The sequence below is a fragment of the Camelus dromedarius genome, chromosome 26 (genome assembly GCF_036321535.1).
Source record: "Camelus dromedarius isolate mCamDro1 chromosome 26, mCamDro1.pat, whole genome shotgun sequence".
NCBI classification, from domain to species: domain Eukaryota; kingdom Metazoa; phylum Chordata; class Mammalia; order Artiodactyla; family Camelidae; genus Camelus; species Camelus dromedarius.
Window position 1 is genome coordinate 8,555,910 of NC_087461.1, and position 20,931 is coordinate 8,576,840.

The 20,931-nt window shown below is 35.7% G+C and overlaps 1 protein-coding gene across 2 annotated transcripts in view; it reads left to right on the forward strand.

Annotated features, from left to right (window-relative positions):
- MALRD1 (MAM and LDL receptor class A domain containing 1) overlaps positions 1-20,931 on the forward strand; it is a 406,987-nt gene that overhangs the window by 160,973 nt on the left and 225,083 nt on the right. For both annotated transcript variants that reach the window (XM_031444727.2, XM_064479367.1), the window contains exons 24-25: positions 17,736-17,981; positions 20,240-20,397. In XM_031444727.2, coding sequence (XP_031300587.2) covers positions 17,736-17,981; positions 20,240-20,397 — 404 coding nt within the window. The remainder of the gene's footprint in view (positions 1-17,735; positions 17,982-20,239; positions 20,398-20,931) is intronic.

Genomic DNA, 20,931 nt, shown 5'->3' on the forward strand with positions numbered 1-20,931 from the left:
TAGTACATTGGGTATAAAATTAAGTGCCAGGAAAATATATGTATAAAACTTTAGGAGGATGCAAAGAGGATAAAACATCCAGTCAAGGGTAGCTGATTTGAGGCTGCTGTACAGGGGTGGGCAGGAATTTGGAACCACACTTGGAGCTCATAAGGAAGGAAAGATCCCCTCAGTTTGAAGGACAGGGACACCAAGTGGGAGCAGTGGGGCCGTACAGTGAATGTGGTGGGAGCGCACTGCGGGCAGGCCCTGAGGTCAGAGACACAGCCGAGACCATGTCGTGAAGACTGTGGGCATGGACTGTGGGCGGTAGTTTGACTGAAGCAGGCACTTGGTGTAGAAGCACTTGAGATACTATCCTTTGTACAGCTAACCTGGGCCTGAGCTGGGAGCTGCACTGGGATTGCCTTGAGTGTTAATTTGGTTTTGTTTTTTTCCAAAATGCACATACACTGAACGTATATTGAACGGTCTTAGAGAACAAGCCCACAAAAAAAAGAAAGAATGAATGAACACAAAATGAGCCAAAAAGAGAAACCGTATTTATTCATAGAAGGTGCGATAACTGGCAGGGATGTCTGCAGTAGAAAGGTTCCAAGCAAAATCAAAACAAAACAAATGAACAAACAAAAGACAACAACAAAAAACCCCAAATCAAAACTGAAAAACAAACAAAAAACCCAGATGACTTTATTTATATCATTAGGAGCATTCTGAAAATTGAGGCAAAATAATTTAATGTTTTCACAGCTGTGTCAGCTCTGATGCTTACATTCAAAAGCAGCAAATGGGAACAGCATGCTTATGGTGTTAGCATTCCTATAAACGACTTGATGTACCTTTAATTGTGTGTCCAGAAATTAAAAGTATACGCCTTTCTTTTGGTAAAAGCGAAAAGCTAAACATTTTTAGACTCAAACTGTGAAGTAATTCAGAAAAACTGTGACTTCACTGTGAGCACAGAGAACTCAGTTTGCGTCTCTGACATTTTAAAGGAAGTACACATATATGGATGTAAGTATATACATAAATATTTATATATACTGGGGGCAGTATCCTGAACAAATGAACAGAAAAATCCAAACTGCTTTTTTTGATCTTCATGAATGTGGGTAGGAGAATTCAGCGATGTCATGGATGTCTAAGAGAAGTTTAATGTGAGTCACAAATCTAAGCCACATGTGTGATTTTATATTTGCTAGCAGTTATGTTTTTTAAAAAATGAAGTTAATTTTTATAATATATGTGTGTTAACTCACTATATCGAAGTATTATCATTTAAACACAAAAGCAGTGTGATAATAAGATATTTTATATTCTTGTTTCCATACTAAATCTTTAAATCCAGTGTGTATTTTATACCTGCAACACATCGTAATTCGGATAGCCACATTTTGAATGCTCAGTAGCCACTCATGGCGCCTACCCTAGTCAGCCCAGGAGATGAAATGAAGAACGTAGGGCATTTTCAGGTCTGTCCCTGACAATGGGGTTCCATTAGTCAGGGTAAAATTTGTGAATTCCAAAGAATTAAAGTTGTATTCTTATTTAAATAGAAGCACAGAAAAATACCCCATACCCCCAGGCTAAATGAAAAAGCAAAGTTACCATGTTCTAGTGGACTAGGTACTAATTCCAGACTCTTCTTTCTAGCTATGTGTTGTACATCTTCTCTGAGACTCAATTTCCTTGTCTGTAAAGCAGAGAGAACCTATTTCTTAGGTCGTTAGGCCCTTAAAAATAAAATGAGGTCATCAGCTGTATAATTTCCCTGGTCTCAGGTCTGGTATGTGGTAGGCATTTATTCAATAAAAATCACATCCTCTTACATGATCCTCTATTTCGGGCATCTTTGCCAGTATTCTGTAGATGGTGTAGACTTTCAAGAGTAAGCCTCTACTATTTGCATTTTATTAAGAATATATTTCCAACGTGTGTTTCAGCAAAATTATCTTTCTTGCAGAGGTCACAAGCATGTGATTATTTTATAGTACATTATAAACATTCAGTCTTACCTACTGAAAATCTCTTTCACTCAGTATTTTTGATGTCATGAATGATGAGTAATGGATGTGTGTATCTTTGAAATGCTTAATGTTTCTCAATAGTGTAAAAACACTTAACTCGGGACTTTCGCAGATTGAAGGAGAGTAAATGGCATTATGTTCCACAAGCTGTGGCTATATCCATTAAACTTTGGGAAATAACTTTAGTTCACACACACTTTTCATCTCTATTCACGTGCGTAGGCTAACAACGCTTGTCAAGGACAGCTTAAAATAGGAAACACGAGAAGAGGCAAAAACATACATATTTAGGGAGATGCTTCTGAACTGAATCTGGAATCAGCGATTCTAATCAGTCAAATAAGACCCAGAGCTTTATTAGCAAAAGTAATATTAAGTTATTATTGCATCTCTAGAAGTTACATTTAAGAGCTTATTTCGATGGCAATTTTGTTAATTGCTAAATGATGATGGATAAAAATAATTGTTTAATGAATTTTAATAAGGAAAAGACAACCAAGATTCCTCTTCTAAATATTCATATGCAAATTTAGCCAGTATCATAGTCTCTGTGTTATTGGCAGAAATTTAATAAACATTTTAAGTGTAATAAAGACAGGGATCAAGTATTAATTTGTGTGTGTGTGTGCGTGTGAGTTTTAAATCCTCCCAGTAATTTCCAAATATGAGTTATACAACAAATATATTTTGGAATATAACATGACAATCAACTTTTGCTTAAAAAAATGCATGTAAGGCAATGGGGGCTGAGTGGTTTAGCTTCTCTTTAAGGTCAAGTATGTCCCTGAAATTCTTGGCGGTAGTTTCAAAGGCTGGTACCCACTCATGAGGATGCTGGCATAGTAACTAAGAGTCCTGAGGTGGGGAGATCTGTCTGATTGTAGTTGACGCTCTAATTTAGTGAACTGTTTTATACTATTATTTTATACTATATATTTACATGCATATATACTGTTTGCACTATATATGCATAGTGCAAAGTGTGTGTGTTTGAAGTTTAAAGAGATACATGAAATTGGGACTTTTGCACTGCTTACTGCCTCTGTACTGTCATCTGATCTACTTAACTTCTCTAATTCTTACCTTTCTTACCTGTAAAAATGGGTCTATTTGAATCTATGTCTGAGTGGTTTGAAAAATAATTGACATAATATACAGTATGTTTTAAATGGTAGTTGGTAGACAGTCGGTGTTTAGTTAATGTTATTTCCCTTTTTTCCCCCACCTCTCTTCTTCCCTGCTGGGAGATTATGAAATTAAATTGTACATAAATTGAAATTTCTTAAAAGCATATTGTATACTTGCTGTTTTTCCTGCATCTTGTCCCATTCATTGCTTAAAGCAAGGGTTCAGACCTTCCTTACCCCTCCTGTTCCCTTTGAAGAAACTGCTCTCACAAAGCCCCAAAATGCTAAATTCGCTAGTTTCACTTATTATTCATAATACGTGATGGGGAGGAAAGAAATGGTACCGAGATTCACAGGATTTGGTGACTTGCATGTGATGTGGGTAGGGAAGAGGAAAGTTCATTTTACATATACAAGCTTGCTCCACAGAATATATTCCAAATCAATATTCTCCCAGTAGAATATCTCTTGATTTTTAGTACTCAAATTCATGGAATGCCTCTCTCTCTCTTTACTCTGCTTTTTATTTTTTTGGGGGGGGGGGTTAATATTTATATTGGAAAATATTAATATTGGAAAATTTATGTGAAAAAGATAATCACTCCAAACTCAGTAGAATAATGTTTATGCAATGTATTATACAGGAAAAAACCTCAAGTTCCATTCCAAATACAATCGGTAGACAAAAATATTTTGAAAATTTCGTGCAGTGGCCAGAGCATGTTCATCACGGCCGTTGCTATGGTGAGGAGAAGCATGGTGGTAGCATATGCACTAGAAGCCATAATTTCATTTGTGCATTTGTCCTGAATATGTTTCTCCAGTGTCTTTCATATGCAATCATGTTTTTATCTAATTTGAACCATGAATTCCCCTAGAAATTGAGGAAATGTTGAAGAAAATTGTGGCAAGGAAAGGGAAGCAACTTAAAAAAAAAGAGAGAGACAGATTACAATGTAAAAGAAGATAAAAGAATGTAACATGTTAACCAAGGAGAGCTGGCTTTGAAGAGGTAGATTTTATTTTATTTTATTTTTTAATTGAAGTACAGTCAATTACAATGTGTCAGTCTCTAGTGTACAGCACAATGTCCCAGTCATGCATATACGTACGTATATTCGTTTTCATGTGTTGAAGAGATAGATTTTAAAAAATAATTGAAGAGCTCTTAGACTATCACATTGAAGGATTCACTACCAAGTTTGTTCATGTAAACATGTAATGATAGTCTAAGACCCAAAGCACCAGCTAGTCAAAATGATAGACATCACTAGCCGAAAAGAATTTATGGCTCTTGTAAATACAGTGATAAACATAATACTTTTGTTGGTATTCCTCTGTGTTTCATTTGCATTTTTAGAACTTAGTTGGGGTTAAATGGGTAGATACATAATGCATTATAATTTTTTGCATTTAAATAATGGGAAAATGGCTTATTCTTTTGGTTTCTTCCCTTGTGATTTGATGAATACCTTTAATGTTATGTTTGGATTCCTTTCTCTTTTGTGTGTGTGTTATCAGTGGTAGGTTTTTGGTTTGTAATTACCATGAGGTTCACATATATTGACCTTATACGTAGCAGTATAAGGTTTTAGGTTTGAACACATTCTAAAAGCACTGTGTTTTTACATCATCCCCGACATTTTGTGTTTTTGATGTTATATTTTACATCTTTTTATTCTGTGTATCCTTTAACTACTTATTTTAATTGTAGTCAATTGTAATAATTTTGTCTTTTAACTTTTGTACTAGCTTTCTAAGTGGGTCATGCATACCCTTCCTTTACTAAGTATTTGCCTTACCGGTGAAATTTTTTCTTTCATGTATTTTCTTATTTCTAGTGTGGCCTTTTCTTTTCCACTTAAAGAAGACCCTTTAACATTTCTTGTAAGACCAGTTCAGTGGTAAACGGATTTTAATTTTTGCTTCTCTAGGTAACTCTTTACCTTTCCTTCAATTCTGAATGATAACCTTGCCTGATAGAGTATCTTAGTTTGTAAGTTTTTTTTTCCCCCCTCTTTTCAGCACTTTAAGTATATCCTGCCACTCCCTTCTGACTTGTAAAGTTTCTGCTGAAAAATCAGCTAATAGTTTTATGGGGTTTTCCTTACATGTGATTAGTAGTTTTTCTCTTGCTGCTTTTAAGATTTTTCTCTTTATCTTTAATTGTTGTCATTTTAATTATAAAATATCTTGGTGTAGATCTCTTTGGGTTCATCTTTTTTGGGACTCTGAAATTCTTGGACCTGGATATTGTTCAAGTAAGTTTTCTGTCCCTTTTTCTCTCTCTTCTCTTTTTGCGACCCCTGAAATAAATGTTGGTACAGTTGATGTTGTCTCAGGGGTACCTCATTTTTTAAAATTCTTTTTTCTTGTCATTTTTCTGATCAAGTTATTTCCATTTTTCTGCCCTCCAGATCTCTTATCTGTTACTCTGTGTCATGTAATCTGCTGTTGGCTCCCTCTAGTGTATTTTTCGTTTCAGTCATTGTATTCTTTAGCTCTGATTGAGTCTTCTATTTTCTAACTCTTTGCTTAAGTTCTCACTGAGCTCATCCATTTTTCTCTGCCAAGTTTGGTCAGCATTTTTATTACCATTCTTTGGAACTCTTCATCAGGTAGATTGTTTATCTCCATTTTTCTTACATCTTCTTGCATTTGTATCTTGTTCTTTTGTTCGAAGCATATTCCTCTGTCTCTGCAATTTGTTTGATTTTCTGTGTTTGTTTCTGTGTATTAGGTGAAACAGCTGCCTCTCTCGTTACTTAATGAGCAGTCTTGTATGTGTGTGTTCTGGTAGCTCTTGGCTTCCATCAGTGGTGTGTCTGGCTGTTTTGCTTAGCATAAGGTTTTTGAAATTTACTTATATTTAGAGTGTCACTGATTTGTTTATTTTTATCTGTGAATAGGATTCTATTGTACAAATATATCATAATGTGTTACTCATTCTGTTGACAAACATGATTATTTCAAATTATTGAATGTTACGAATTGAGGTGCTGTAAAAATTGTGTACACATCTCTTTGTGGAAATATATTTTCTCCTTGTAACTATCTAGGACTGCTAATATTTGGTCATAGGACAGATGTATGTCTCACTTTATAAAAAACAACCAAATAGTTTTCAAAAATGATTATATCATTTAATAATGCCACCAGCACTGTATGAGGTTGCCAGTTGCTACTCGTTCTAATCAATATTTGCTTTGTCTGTCTTTTTAATATTAGCAATTCTAGTGGGTATTAAATGACGTCTCATTATGGTTTCAGTTTATTTTTTCCTGATGGTTTTTACTTGTGCTTTTGGTCATCTATATATATTCCTTTATGGACTGCCTGTTTAAGCATTTTTTTTTCCATTTTTAATCTACTTTGTTTAATGTTGAATTATAGATATTTGTTACATAATCAGGATGTAAGTCTCAGCATATATACGTGTCATAAAGTTTTTTCTCAATGAATGTCCTGTTTCTTTAATAGTGTCTTGATGATGAGAAATGCCCAATTTATCATTTTTTTTCCTATAATGTTTGCTGCTTTCTTTGCCTCACTAGCAATCTTTCCTTACCCAAGGTCACAAAAATATTATTCTATGTTTTCTCGTAAGTTTTAGGGCTTTAGTTTTTATATTTAGGTCTCTGATTTGTCAGTATTATATATGGTGTTCCAACATCATTGATGTTTGAATCATTTGTTGAAATGATTTTTGTTTACCTATTTGATTGCTTGGAAGCTTTTGTCAAAAATTAATCAATCACATAAGCATAGATCTCAAACTAGCGCTTTGTTCTCTTCTGTTGATTTATTTGTCTTAGCTTACTACCTGTTCTACATCCTATGTATTTTAATGTAAATGTTATTTGATTGTGATAGCATCATATCTGTCAGTTTGGGGAAAATTGATACACGAGTAATACTGACTTTTTCCTAACCATGGGCATGGCGTACCTCTCCAATTATTCAACCATTGTTTAGTTTCTCTCAGTAGTACTTAATAGTTTAATTGCATAGCTCTTACCCACTTCAAAAATTTCCAACTTTTATATGTTTCAGTGCTATTGTTAGTGGTACTGTTTTGTTTTTATCTTATTGTACATGGAGGTTCATTGCTAGTATATAAAACCATAATTGACCTTTGTATGATGAATTTATATCTTGGCAAAATTCACATATTTGTTCTAATATTAGGCTTTTTCTAATTAGTTCTGATAGTAGTCATTGTTTATGACTTCAAATCATGGGACATGTGATTAAAAAAAAACTGTTATTCTTCTTTTCCAAACTTCAAGCTTTTGTTTATTTTTCTTGATGGCTAGAATATCCAGGACAATGTTGAGAATAAGTGGTGGTCAGATGCATGTTGCCTTGCGTCTGATTTTAGGGAGAAGCATTCGGTATTTCTCCTAAATTAAGTGTGATGCTTGTTGTGCATTTTTTATGTACAGCTTTATCAGCTTAAAGAAGTTCCCTTCTATTCCTAATCCTCTAAGAGATTTAATCATGATTGGATATTACATCTTTTCAAATGCCCTTTTTGAATCTGAAGAAAATCTGTGATATTCGTCCTTTAATATTAAACTGTGGGTGTTACATTAACTGATATTCAAATCTTAAGCCTTGAGTTCTTAGAATTAACCCCACTTGATTAGGATGTATTATCCTGTCTCCTGATGGCTAGAGTTTAGCTGATAATTTTCTTTAAGAATCTTTGTGTTTATATTAGTGACAAGCATTGTTCTGTAACTTTCTGTTTTTGTAATTTTTCTTATAATGACCTCATCTTTGAGTGGTGACCTCATCTTTCTGTGGTAGAATATATATCACATAAGTTTACTTTGTATTTCCTCTCACAGAAATTTAAGTTGCATTTTTTAAATTGCTTTAAAAGCATTTTTGAATTGCTTTTGGTTTTTTTTTTTTTTACTGCCCTTCACATAGTTGGAGCTCAGTAATTGTTTATTAAGTAGGTTAGTGAGAAATGCAAAGGGAATTCCCACAGATAGGGACTACAGGAGGCCTGCAAGGCAGTCCATCAATATTGGGTCAGGACCATAAACTGCAATAGGAACATCTTCAAGAAAATGTGTAAGTGCACAATTACTTCATAGATTGATTCTATTTAGAGGATTTTTTATACCTAATTTATACAATCAAGTGAAAGAAAAATGGGAAGTAGTTAAGTACAAGAAAAATAACAATTGTTTAAGAACTTAACTATTATAAACTTAAATATATATGTGATTAAGTTAAGGGCAATATTTGTATAGTTATGATAGTATGAACACTATGAAGTTTTTTTAATTGAAGTATAGTCAATTACTTTGTCAATTTCTGTGTACAGCACAGTGTCCTAGTCTTACATATACGTACGCATATTTGTTTTCATATTTTTCTCCATTAAAGGTTATTACAAGATATTGAGCATAGTTCCCTGTGCTATACATAAGAAACTTTTTCTTTTTACCTATTTTTATATATAGTGGCTAACATTTGCAAATCTCAAACTCCCAAATGTATCCCCTCCCAGGTCCTTTCCCCGGTGACCATAAGACTACTAAGTCTGAGAGTCTGTTTCTGTTTTGTAGATGAGTTCATAGTGTCCTTTTTTATAACCAAAAATTACAAAAATTCATGAATATATGAAAAGAAATATATGCATTGGAGAATGGAGCAGTATATGACTTATGTCCTCATTCCCCATAGAACAAAGGCAGTGGATTATACCTAAAATTAAAAAATCAAGAATTAGCATTATAAATATCTTATTTAGACACATCAGAAAATGCATCAAAATAGGTAAAATAGTTAAAAATGAATGTATCCAGTAAGGCAATATAATGAGCATTGGATGAGACACGGACTACTTGATGTAGAATTCAACTTTTAAAAGTCCATTTGTGTATTCTTCTAATAAAAGTTACCGTTAATTTAAAGGAAATTTTATTTGGATAAGAGAGGTTATATCTGATGAATTGATAAGACTTCTGTTTTTTTAAAAATCATGTTTCTGAAGCCTGGGATTTTCAATCAGGTTGTGTATTTTTCATTGTGATTACAGTCTCCATATATAATCTGAAAGTTCATTCCTGATGAAAAAAAGGAGATTTTCTTGTGAATTAAACTTCCCTGGCCAAGTGATTTTTCTCAAGTGGACTTTTAAATATTAAAATTCTTAGAAATTGTACATTTATACTTTTGGGGGAAAGAAATAAGCCATTGCTGAAATTTCTGCTATTTCAGTAGACAAAACAGACAGACAAAAGTTGATCTCAATTTTTTTCTGGAAAGTTTACCTCTTGCATTTTAGCATAAAATAAACACCCACCCAAGAAAGAAAGAAAGACAAAGGAAAGAGCAAGGGAGAACCTCTCGATAAGACTTTTAAAGGAAATGCCTTCTTCTCAGTTTCTCACACTTTTATGTGTGTTATTCCTCACTTTTGAATTAATTGCCCTCGGATCTGTAGGCTTGACATTATTCACAATTTTTCCTAAAAATTACGAAGGTCAATTTGCCAAGAAGCTTTGGCTGTTTTCCCACTGTGTTGTGGCTATGACCCAGGCATCAGAGTGAAAGTACAGGTGAGCCTGAACATTGAAAACTTACGGTTTTCTCTTAGTTAGGTTTGCAGTGAATATACAGGAATGCACATTTATCAATTCAGAACAATTTGTGACTTGCTTGTTTCCTTCTCCCAGTGGATCGTGTGAAAGCAATTGAACCAAATGAGGTGCAGTTCTTTACCGCTCACTTAGCATGAGTTATTGTTTGTATTGGGAAATTGTTTGAGAAGGTATTTGTGAAGAGACTTTAATTCTGGCATCTTTATTGCCTTTCCGAAGAAAGTTCATTTAAACATGTGCATACGTTAGCGACTTTTTAACTGTTCTCGATGACTTAGACTGCTTATGTAAACACACACTTCTGTTTTTTTCAGTCTTTTTGTCATTTAGAGTGCATGCACGGTACAATAAAGTAGTGATGTAGAAATCCATTTTCTTGTGTTACAGAGAACATTTTAATATCCTGGAAATTATATTGTATAATCCTGCCAGAGTACACAGCTCAGATTTCAATTTCCATTAATACTGTAGCCTATTTCAGATAAATTAAAAATTTCAATGTAATAGCCTTCATGATAAATGTTCATATTAAAGCTTTGAAGATTGGTACAAAGCCCAGTAGCACAAATGGTATAGGCTGTTTCCCGTGAGGCAGCACAAACCTAGTTAGTATATTTTCTGAAGCTCTATGCAAAGTTTTAGAGGCAGTTAATGTTTTTATTTAGTATTGCATCTTATTTTATAAGCAATTTGAGGCAGCATTTAAGTAACGTATATACTGAAGTGTATATGCAGCATTTAAGTAACGTATATACTGAAGTGTATATGCATACACATATATGATGAGATTTGCTTCTTAGTTTATTACTCCAGCAATAGTGTGGAAAGCACATTAAGATGAACAGCAAAGATTGTTACAGGCAGCGTAGTATAATTTCCTTTTTTTTTTGTGGAAGTATAGTCAGTTTATAACATGTCAATTTCTGGTGTACAGCATAATGTTTCAATTGTACATGTTCATACATACATTCCTTTTCATGTTCTTTTTCATTACAGGTTACTACAAGATATTGAATATAGTTTCATGTGGTAGACAGTGGAAACTTGTTGTCTATCTATGTTAAGTATAGTAATTAGTATTATATAATTTTCAAAAGTTAAAAACATAACTTATGAAAATAAAAAAAGAATAAATGTCAAAATGACTTAACCAGAATATTAATGAGCAACTTGGCAAGATCTTACAATGGATTGCATTTGAGGAACTGAATAGAATTTTTTTTTTAATTTAGAGAGAAATTTGGTTAATTTCTTTTAGAACAAAATAGTCTAAACTTTGGGGGTTACTTTTTGGGCTTTTTTTTGTTGGTGGTGAATTTTTTTTTGTTTTTGGTCAGGTTTTTGTATCTCTACTGGTCACAAGCCTACCAGTTACCAAGTGTTTCCTAGGGTCTTATCTCTTACTAGCAAATAGCAAAGCCAAAAGTGGTACTTTGTCCAAAAAAAATGAAAGAGTCTTTGGGTGGTCTCATTAATGTCCCAGTATGATACTGAAAGACATACAGTCCTTTTTTGTGTTTTATTCTTAAGTATTAGATAATATTCTGTAACTCAGTAGGTCAGAGAGGAGTTGACCATTTCCCACTATGGTGAGGAATGGATGGAAGAGTTATTTAGGGTTGTAGAAGCAACTGGATGTAGAGGTGGGTAGAATCTGAGATGTAATCAAGACAAAGTTTCGGTTTCTGGCTTAAGACAATGGTGTTATAATTTTACTACTAGGAAGAGAGAAGAGGTAGAATTTATGTGCGTGCAGAACCCACTAATTAGAAATGTTTATAGTCCAGAGAAATCCTGAGAAAAACTATAAACATTTCCTGTGGTGATGACCTCAGACAGCTGGAGGCCTTGTAGACAACTAAATGGGAGAAATCTGGGTTACTTCATAACAGACAGGTACCCACTCCCAGCAGAATGGTGTGAGAAGAAAAGGGGGAGGAAAAAATAGCAGTAACACCACCAGCAACATTGCTAGAAAATTTGCCTTGATTAGTCCTTACAGACGTTGGGGTGGGTTACAGTTTTATAAGAGACGTTTTACTGAGTGATAAGCAGATGAAGAAAGGAAAGACAGTCAGAAAACCACAGTTCCACCCCAGGCCTGTTCTGCAGAAAGCCTTGCAAAAATAAATAGATTAAACTATATTAAGTTGATAGCATGGATTTTTAACATGTCAAGGATGTATGTTGTAAATAATAATTATGAAAGAATTTATGATTAATAAGCAAAGGGAAGGGAATAATAATATAAATGATTAATCACAAAAGGCAATAAAGGAAAGAGGGAATCTAAAACAGATGGGAAAATAGTAAGTTGATTGATATAAATCCTAATATCTCAGAAATTACATTAGATATGCATGAAGTAATTGGTTTAATTGAAAGTCAAAGATTGTCAGGATACATGGAAAAAAAGAAGAAAATAAAACTAAATCTATACTTCTTAACAGAGATCTATCTTAACTATAAACACAGATAATTTATAGTAAAATAATGAAAAACAATAACACACAAACATGAAGAAAAACATTAAGAAAAGTTAGGAAGCTGACAGAGAGGTGAAGGGGACTTGCTTCAGGCTCTATTTTTAACTCTAATTTTCTTCTGTTTATAGATCCTATTTTCCTGCTTCCTCATATGCTTTTTTAAGTTTTAATTTGATGCTGGGCCCTGTGAATTCTATGTTGCTAAGCGCTGAAGTTTGGTATAGTCCTTTATAAACTTTGTTCTAGGGGCACTTAAATTGCTTACAGTTCTGTGTGGTCCTTTTCAGGCTTCTTTTTAAGTTTTTTTGAAAAACAGGTTTAGGATGGAAGTCAGCAACTTTTTACTGCAAAAATTTTTTTTTTAACTTAAGGGAAACTTTATTGAGTCTTCTTTTTAAAGCAATCAAATTTAGAAACAAGTTGAGGTTAAGAGAACAATATGTTCAGAGAGCGAGCATGTTCACCTTTGCGGGACGTATGGTCTTGATTGCAACTACTCAGCGGCCATTTCAGTGTGAAAGTGACCTTAGGTAGTATGCAAACAAGTGGGCGTGGCTAAGGCTCAGTGCTATGTCGTTTACTTAAACAGGTGGAAGGCCACATTTGGTCCTGAGACTGTAGTTCCAATCCATGGTCTGGAATCTACCTCCTTCTACAGTTACTTTGCCCATTATTAAATTGTACCCTTTCTGGAGTTGCTACTGAATGTCCTGTTTATTTACCAAAGATTCTCCACTCTGGGTGGCAGAAACTAAGATACTTGGCTTTCTGTAAACTCTGGTAATTTTTCAGTTTATATTTTAGTCATTGTTTTCTTAGGAGTTGTCTTTCTTTGTGGATTTAACTACAAATACGAAAATTAGGATTCAGCAGAGACTTAAGCATGTCCCTGGATCGCTTTACCTTCCTTTCTCCCTCCTCCCTGCCTTACAAATTCTAGCTGTCCCAGCCTCTACCTCCTCAATTCAGTGCGACCTCACTTCTGCTGGTCTGCAGTCTAGAAAGTGCCTCCAGGAAGTCTGGGGTAATCCTAGATAGGACTTCCCTTTTTTCCCTTTCTCTAAGGGACTACAATCCTGTGCTTTCTGTTGAGTGTCTGAAGACACTTGTTGAATAGATTTTCCCCAGGTTTCTGGTTGTTTATGGCTGAAGGATAATTTTATACCTTCTTACTCTTTCTTACTCTGTGTGCTAGGAGCAAAAGTCCTATTGTTACTGATTTTGATGCTGAAATTATTTCTGATTTGACCATTAATTTTCTCTAAGTTGACTCAACCTTTCATCATAATGCTGTAATTTTTTGAGCACATCATTTTATTTTGGTACAAAAAAAACTTCCAGTCTCATCTTGGACTTTATTTTTTTAGCCCCAAATAGACAATTTTTGCAAGAAAACCTCATTCCTTTTAATGGGGAATAGTATTTAAATATTGTAAATTTTGGGGCAGAGAAGGGACATTCAATTTATATAAGATATTACCAGGACCCTTTATTGTTTAATGGACCATACAGGACATGGGTAGGGTACAGAGATCAGGAAGGAAAGCATTGCAATAAAATCACAAAGAATGATAGTGACTTGAACCAAAATAGTAACAGTAGAGGTGATGAGATATATTCTAATGGTGGGATTGACAGTTGACAGAATTCGATGAAATGCTACATATGAGTTATGAGATGGAAAAGTATATATATTACTATTACAGTTCCTAGAACTTGGGACCACCCTCAGTTACCAAATGAACCTCCATCCAAAATTTGTTCAGATATTAAGACTGATGACACCACATACACATCAAGATGGTTTAAGAATGTCTATTACTCACATAATGAGGCTTTCTGGGAACTGAAGGAAGCTCCCAGGCATGTCCGAAACTAGTTTTATAGAGCAAGGAAAGGAAACAGGCTTAGAGTTTTATGGTGGTTAGAGGTTGGGACCCGGCTGAATGTTCCTGTACACAGGAAGAGGCTTGCGTGCTTTTAATCTCCTACTAATGGGGAGCACCTTTCCCCTCTTACCAGCTGTCCCAGATGTGTGGCACAGTGGGGAAGAGCTGTCAGCAGTCAAGTCCTACATCTAAAGTGGAGTCAGATTTAGCACAGAGCTCCTTACAGGATTTTTTTTTCTCTAAATAAGTGGAGTTACAGGATTTCCATTAACATAGATGCCATTAACATAGAAAACATAGATGTTTGGTGAAAAAGTTTGGAGACAAAGAATCAGAGTTTGGATTTAAGCATGTTAAGTTTCAGATATCTCTAATGTTTACTTGGGAGGTTCTTTACTTTTATAGTTTCTTACAGAATTAAACTGCCCATCAAGATTTAATTTTAATTAAATTTAAATAATTTTTTGGTAAGAATCAAAGTTACATAATTTCATAACAGCCTTAATATCAGAACCATTTAAAGATATACACCTTGGCAGCACTATTTACAATAGCCAAGACATGGAAACAGCCTAAATGTCTATCAACAGGTGACTGGATAAAGAAGAAGTGATAAATTTATACAATGGAATACTATTCAGCCATAAAAATGACAACATAATGGCATTTGCAGCAACATGGATGTTCCTGGAGAATGTCATTCTAAGTGAAGTAAGCCAGAAAGAGAAAGAAAAATACCATATGAGATCACTCATATGTGGAATATTTAAAAAAAAAAAAACGTAAATACAGAACAGAAACAGACTCATAGACATAGAATACAAACTTGTGGTTGCCAAGGGGGCAGGGGGCAGGAAGGGATAGACTGGGAGTTCAAAATCTGTAGATACTGACAGGCATATGCAGAATTGATAAATAAGGTTATACTGTATATAGCACAGGGAAATATATACAAGATCTTGTGGTAGCTCACAGTGAAAAAAATGTGACAATGAATATATATATGTTCATGTATGGCTGAAAAATTATGCTCTACACTGTAATTTGACACAACATTGTAAAATGACTATAACTCACTAAAAAGTGTTAAAAAATAAAATAAAATAAAATAAAATAAAATAAAATAAAATAAAACAAAACACAGTTAAAAAAATAAAGATATACACTCTACTCTTAGGTAGTTGATTTCTTTGGCCAAAACAACAGAGAAGATAATTTAGAAGTAGGTAAGTAACAGTGGTTGGTAGTTTCCTTTGATATTTATCAAAAAATGTGTTATTTTTTGGGTAAAATGCATGATAGTAGTGAAATTATTGATGTGGAGGGCTTTCTGTTCAAAATGAATCGTGTGCAATATTTGAAATAGTATGTTTTAAAATTATGCAGGTATTTGTGTTTTTGAAATGTAAAACTTAATCATTGTGACTATCTTAAACTATTAACTATATTGGTTGTGTAATATATTGGGCTCTATTCTACACTTCCATTTAGGAACATGTCCAAGTTATTTTCTTGTTTGTTTTAAGAGAATTAGATTTGAACTTGATTCACTCGCTTTGTAGAAGAGCATCTTTAAAACCAGTAAATTTGTTTTTACTCCCCAAACAAATTGGAATGGACAGAATCAATACAAATGTCAATTGTGTAAAATTAAATGATCTAGTAATTTCTCAGGTTCTCAACAGATTCATGAGAAATAATGCATCTGGTAGTCAACACCACCATTTCTGTCCTTCCGTGGTCTTATGTCTTGTAATAGTTGACCTGTTCCTGCTCTTCAAGTCAATGGATTTAAAAAATAATTCTGAATACAATAGACCTGGGTCCAAATTGCATTTCTGCTCTTGAAAAATCATGTCATTTAATATCTATAATTCTCATTTTTCTCATTTATAAGTGAGAGGGTTAGTGTAAGTGATCTCCATTTCTGTGTAGCTCAGATATGCTTTAATGTTGTGATGCTAAGTCAAGCTCTGTAATTGGAACATTAAAGGTCTTTTGCTTTATCCCCAATCTGCTACTTGAACTGGGCAACTAAATAAAAATTGGTTAATCCTATACTGCAAGAAAAGAAAATGGTAGCAATTAACCCAGACAAGAAAGTTTTGTTAGAAGCAGAATGCATGGTTGAAACTTACTTTCAGAGGCTTTGCAAGTGTCAGGGCAATTTAATTAGGCAATTTCGAATGAGCAGTCCAGGAACAGCTTAGCACGCAAAATGGTAGGAACCTTCAGAACACAGCCTCCTCCCCAATGGTTTCTACACGACCTTCCATTCCTCTCCTTCCACTTCTCCCCTCTTAGCCTTCTATTTTCTAAAATGTGAGACTGATCCAGGACATAAAAGCTTCTCTGTGAGATTTTATCCGTGGGTGTCTCCAACGCCCAGAACACTTTCCAGTCCATCCCCGAATTGTCTTCTGCCTCTACCCACACCAGTCCTCAACCAGCAGACAGTCCATCTCAGGCCATGGAAGCCAGCATGTAGAAAGGAAGTAAGAAGTGATCTGGAAAGGAAGGAGAAGTTACCAGCTCTCCTGTCTGGCAGATGACGAAGATGGGAAGGAAGACAGAGCAAACGTGATGTTGATGTCCCAAGCTGGATCTCTGAACAACTTTTTCTCCTGAACTATTGTCACCCATGGTGGTTACATTCTATTGTACAACTGGAGCAGGCTAACACTAATGCCATGACCATGCTGTATTGACCTGCCTCATCATTTCCAAGGCACTTTCACTCATTGGTCTAATCTGACGAGATTTACTGATTACCCACCGGGGGGGGGGGGGGGGGAGGCACTGTCCTAGGCACTTGGTGATACAAACAATGGTCTTTCTAATTAGCTTAACTTTTCTAGGTTTTACTATTATTTTTTCTCTTTTCAGAGAGGGAGACCAAGTGTAGGTGTAGATCCAAGTCACAAAACTAAATATCAGCATAAGCGCAAATCCATGTGTTCAGAAGCACTGCTCTTTATCTTAAATGCTGTGAAAACATCTTTATGGTTAACATCGCTTTATAGGGAGATTTCTTCTAAGATTCCAAACAACTGACACACACTCATTTTGGAGAGAAAAATCTGTTGGAAAGTTGAATATTACTTGTATATTCATGCTACTGCTTCTAAGGAAGTATCATATATACATTTGGCGTCTAAGTGGAGTGCGTGGATGCAGATGGAACGTATTTCCAATACCTCATTATACATAAGCTCTTATTACCCTAAAGGTTTTGTTTCAGGGTAAAGAATTGAAACCCTCACTTTGACTTTCAGATTTAGTTCACATCCTCGAATGTACCTTACAAGAAATGCTGCATTTTAGGAGACTTGGGGCACTTTGCTAAATCAACAGAATACTGCTTAATTTTTCTTTTTGTGTTGAATGATCCTGTGGGTGATCTATTGGCCAGAACCCTGGAGGGGATTTGCAGGGAGAGGTAAGGAGTCAGTCATCTCAAGCTCCTAAGAACACTATGTTTCTTTATGTATTAAAATGAATCTACTCTTACTCCCTTTTAACCTCACTAATGTGTTAGGAGGGTTTCCTCATTCTTCTTTTTTTTTGTTTATTTGTTTTTCAGGTTCCTGTCCACACGGCTATCGGGAATGTCAGAATGGGAAATGTTATAAACCGGAGCAGAGCTGTGATTTTGTTGATGACTGTGGAGATTACACTGATGAAAATGAATGTGGTGGCTCCTGTACTTTCGAAAAAGGCTGGTGCGGTTGGCAGAACTCCCTGGCTGAAAACTTTGATTGGATTTTGGGAGTTGGCTCTCCCCAAAGCCTCAGACCTCCCAGAGACCACACACTTGGAAATGAAAATGGTAGGTTATTAGGTTGGTACAGTCCCTCAGTCATTCTCACAGCGAGCATCACACTGTCCTCCCGGAGAGCATCTGGAGGGACCACCATGATGGTGCCATGACAAGTGTGCTGGTCCCCCAGGGCTGCACAACAGAGCGCCGCACACTGGGTGGTGAAGACAACAGGCGTTTATTGTCTCCCAGTTTGGGTGACTAGAAGTCTGAAATCAAGGTGTCAGGAGGGCTGGTTCCTTTTTGTGAGGGCTGTGAGGAGAGTCATCTGGTCCATGCCTCTCACCTTGCTTCCAATAGCCTCAGTCACTGCTTGGCTTGTATGTGGTTTTCTTCTCTTTCATTGTCTTCCCCCGTGTATGCCTATCTCTGGGTCTAAATTTCCCTTTTTCATTTTATTTATTTATGTTAAAAATCATGCCTTTTATTTCATATTATTCCATTTGTTTTACCTTGGTGGTTTTTCCTGTATAATGTATTTCTTATTTAAAAAATTTTTTTCATACAATTTTTAGAGGTGACACTCCATTTACAGTTATTACAGAATATTGGCACTATTCTCCGTGTTGTACAATGCATCCCTGAATGGTCTGTGGCACGAATCCTGCCTGATACTTAGTGGTTTGTTCCTCCCACCCCTCCACTCCTAGATTGCTTCCCCCACTGGTAACCACTGGTTTGTTCTCTGTATCTGTGAGTCTGTTTCTTTTTTGTTACAGTCACTAGTTTGTTGTATTTTTAACATTCCACATATAAGTGATATCATACAGTATTTGTCTTTCTCTGTCTGACTTCTTTCACTTAGCATAATGCCCTCCCAAGTCCACCTGTGTTGCTGCAAATGGCAAAATTTTGTTCTTTTTTGTGGCCAAGTAGTATTCCATTGTGTGTATGTATATAGATAGGTAGATAGACCACAGCATCTTTATCCATTCCTCTGTTGATGGACACTTAGTTTGCTTCCATATCTTGATAATTGTAAATAATAATGCTGTGAATTTTGGGGTACATGTATCTTTTCAAATTATTGTTTTGGGGTTTTTTTTTGGATTAAATTTCCCCCACTTTAATTAACATAGTCTTATTGGACTAGGGCCCACCCTCATGACTTTTATTTTAACTTGATCATCAGTAAAGACCCTATTTTCAAATAAAGTCACATTTACAGGGACTAGAATTAGGACTTCCACATATTTTAGGGAACACAATTTAACATATAGCAGTGAGTGATCAAAATTTAGTATTATTTTGGTAATTGAAGATAGATGATACTATACTCTGCCATCAGGTACTGTTCCTAAATGATACACACTTATAATCAATAACCTTGAATTCTGCCAGTCATTTGATCATTAGCAAGTCATTTAACTTTCCAGGTTCTCAAATTTCTCATCTGTCCAATGGAAATCATAGAATTTTCCCTGCACACCAACCAGGGATTATGGAGATCAGATGAGGTGGTGTGTATGAAGGGGAAAGCAGTTGGACAGCTGTAAGGGTGTTTTGCAGATGTAGCTGTAAGATCACCTGTGTGAAAGGTGCTGGGTATGGTTCATTTTTACATTAAGCTGAGGTCTAGCCTCAGATTCATCAGTCAAGGGACAAAAGACATTAGCAGAATAAAGGAGGGAGCTTGAATTCCTGGATGCTACAGAGTAGGAAAAAGGTGTCTAAATACTGAAATTTCACAGGCCTATGATCAAACCAAGCTCTCCAAGCCAGACCAACCAAACCAAAGAGAGGAAGGTCTGAGTCCCATTCAAACTCAGCCTGACATATGTAAAATGTTTTAGAAATTTGGATACACAAGCAGAAAACACAATGTCTTTTCTCTTATGCTGTGTATTAAAATTTTCCACATTTTATTTATGCACTCAACAGATGACTGCATTTTTGAAAGTATGTCATATTCCTGTGTTCATATTTCATAGGCAATCTTTGCATTGTTTTACAATAACTGGGTAGTTTAGGGAGTCCATGGAAATGATTTCTATAACTATGTTGTTATTCCATGGCATAAATATCCTGCAGACCAGTTAATCTGCATACTATGAAGTACTTCACTAAAAGCCCGGACAGTTGGAAATTGTTCAGTCAGTGAGCTGGAGGCAAGGCTAAGAGATTTCCTTTCTCTTTCAAGTGGAAATACTTTTGGCAGTTCCGATCGTAATGAAGTGCAGTGAAAAAACCCTAACTAAGATGGAACAGTTAAAATAATCCCCCGAATGCTACTTTTTTGCCTCATCTGAATCCCGTCTTTTTCCCAGGGCACTTCTTGTATCTGGAGGCTACCCCAATGGGCCTTCGGGGCGAAGAGGCGCACCTCAAGAGTGGTCTGTGGCACGAATCCAGCGCAGCGTGCAGCATGAGCTTCTGGTATTTCATATCTGCAAAAGCCACGGGCTCCATTCAGATCCTCATTAAGGTAGGACCTCGGCCTGTGATGCCTCTGAGCTTAGCCAAGTTTCCTGCGGGCAGCACGTGGCCAAAGGGAGTTTATCACAGCTCTGCTTACTTGGCCCTAGGAAACCTCCCATCACCAGAGGGAGCTGCACCTCGTGGTTCACGTGCCCCGTGGAGTTTGGTAAACCGGGCATGGGAACTGGCTTTGATTTCGGCATCACACCCTGTGGTTATGACTGAACCCTGGAGACTCCTTTTATGATAACAGTTAGCCTAAGACACACACAAGTGTCTTCACTCTATTTAAGTATTTCCTTCCCTACCCTTCCCAGTAAAAGAGATGAGGTTATCTGTACCTCTGAAAGGAGAGCAGCTATCCATTTTAATTTTATGTGAGCAGTCCTTAAGGGAATTCATATGAGACATTCTGGTTCTAAGCACACCGTGCAAAGGACCGAACTGCTCAGGAGAATGATCAAGGTATGATTACATTGAACCGCTTATTAATGATGACACGGTAATGCGTTTTCTTACCGTGGATTAATTGGATGTTTCT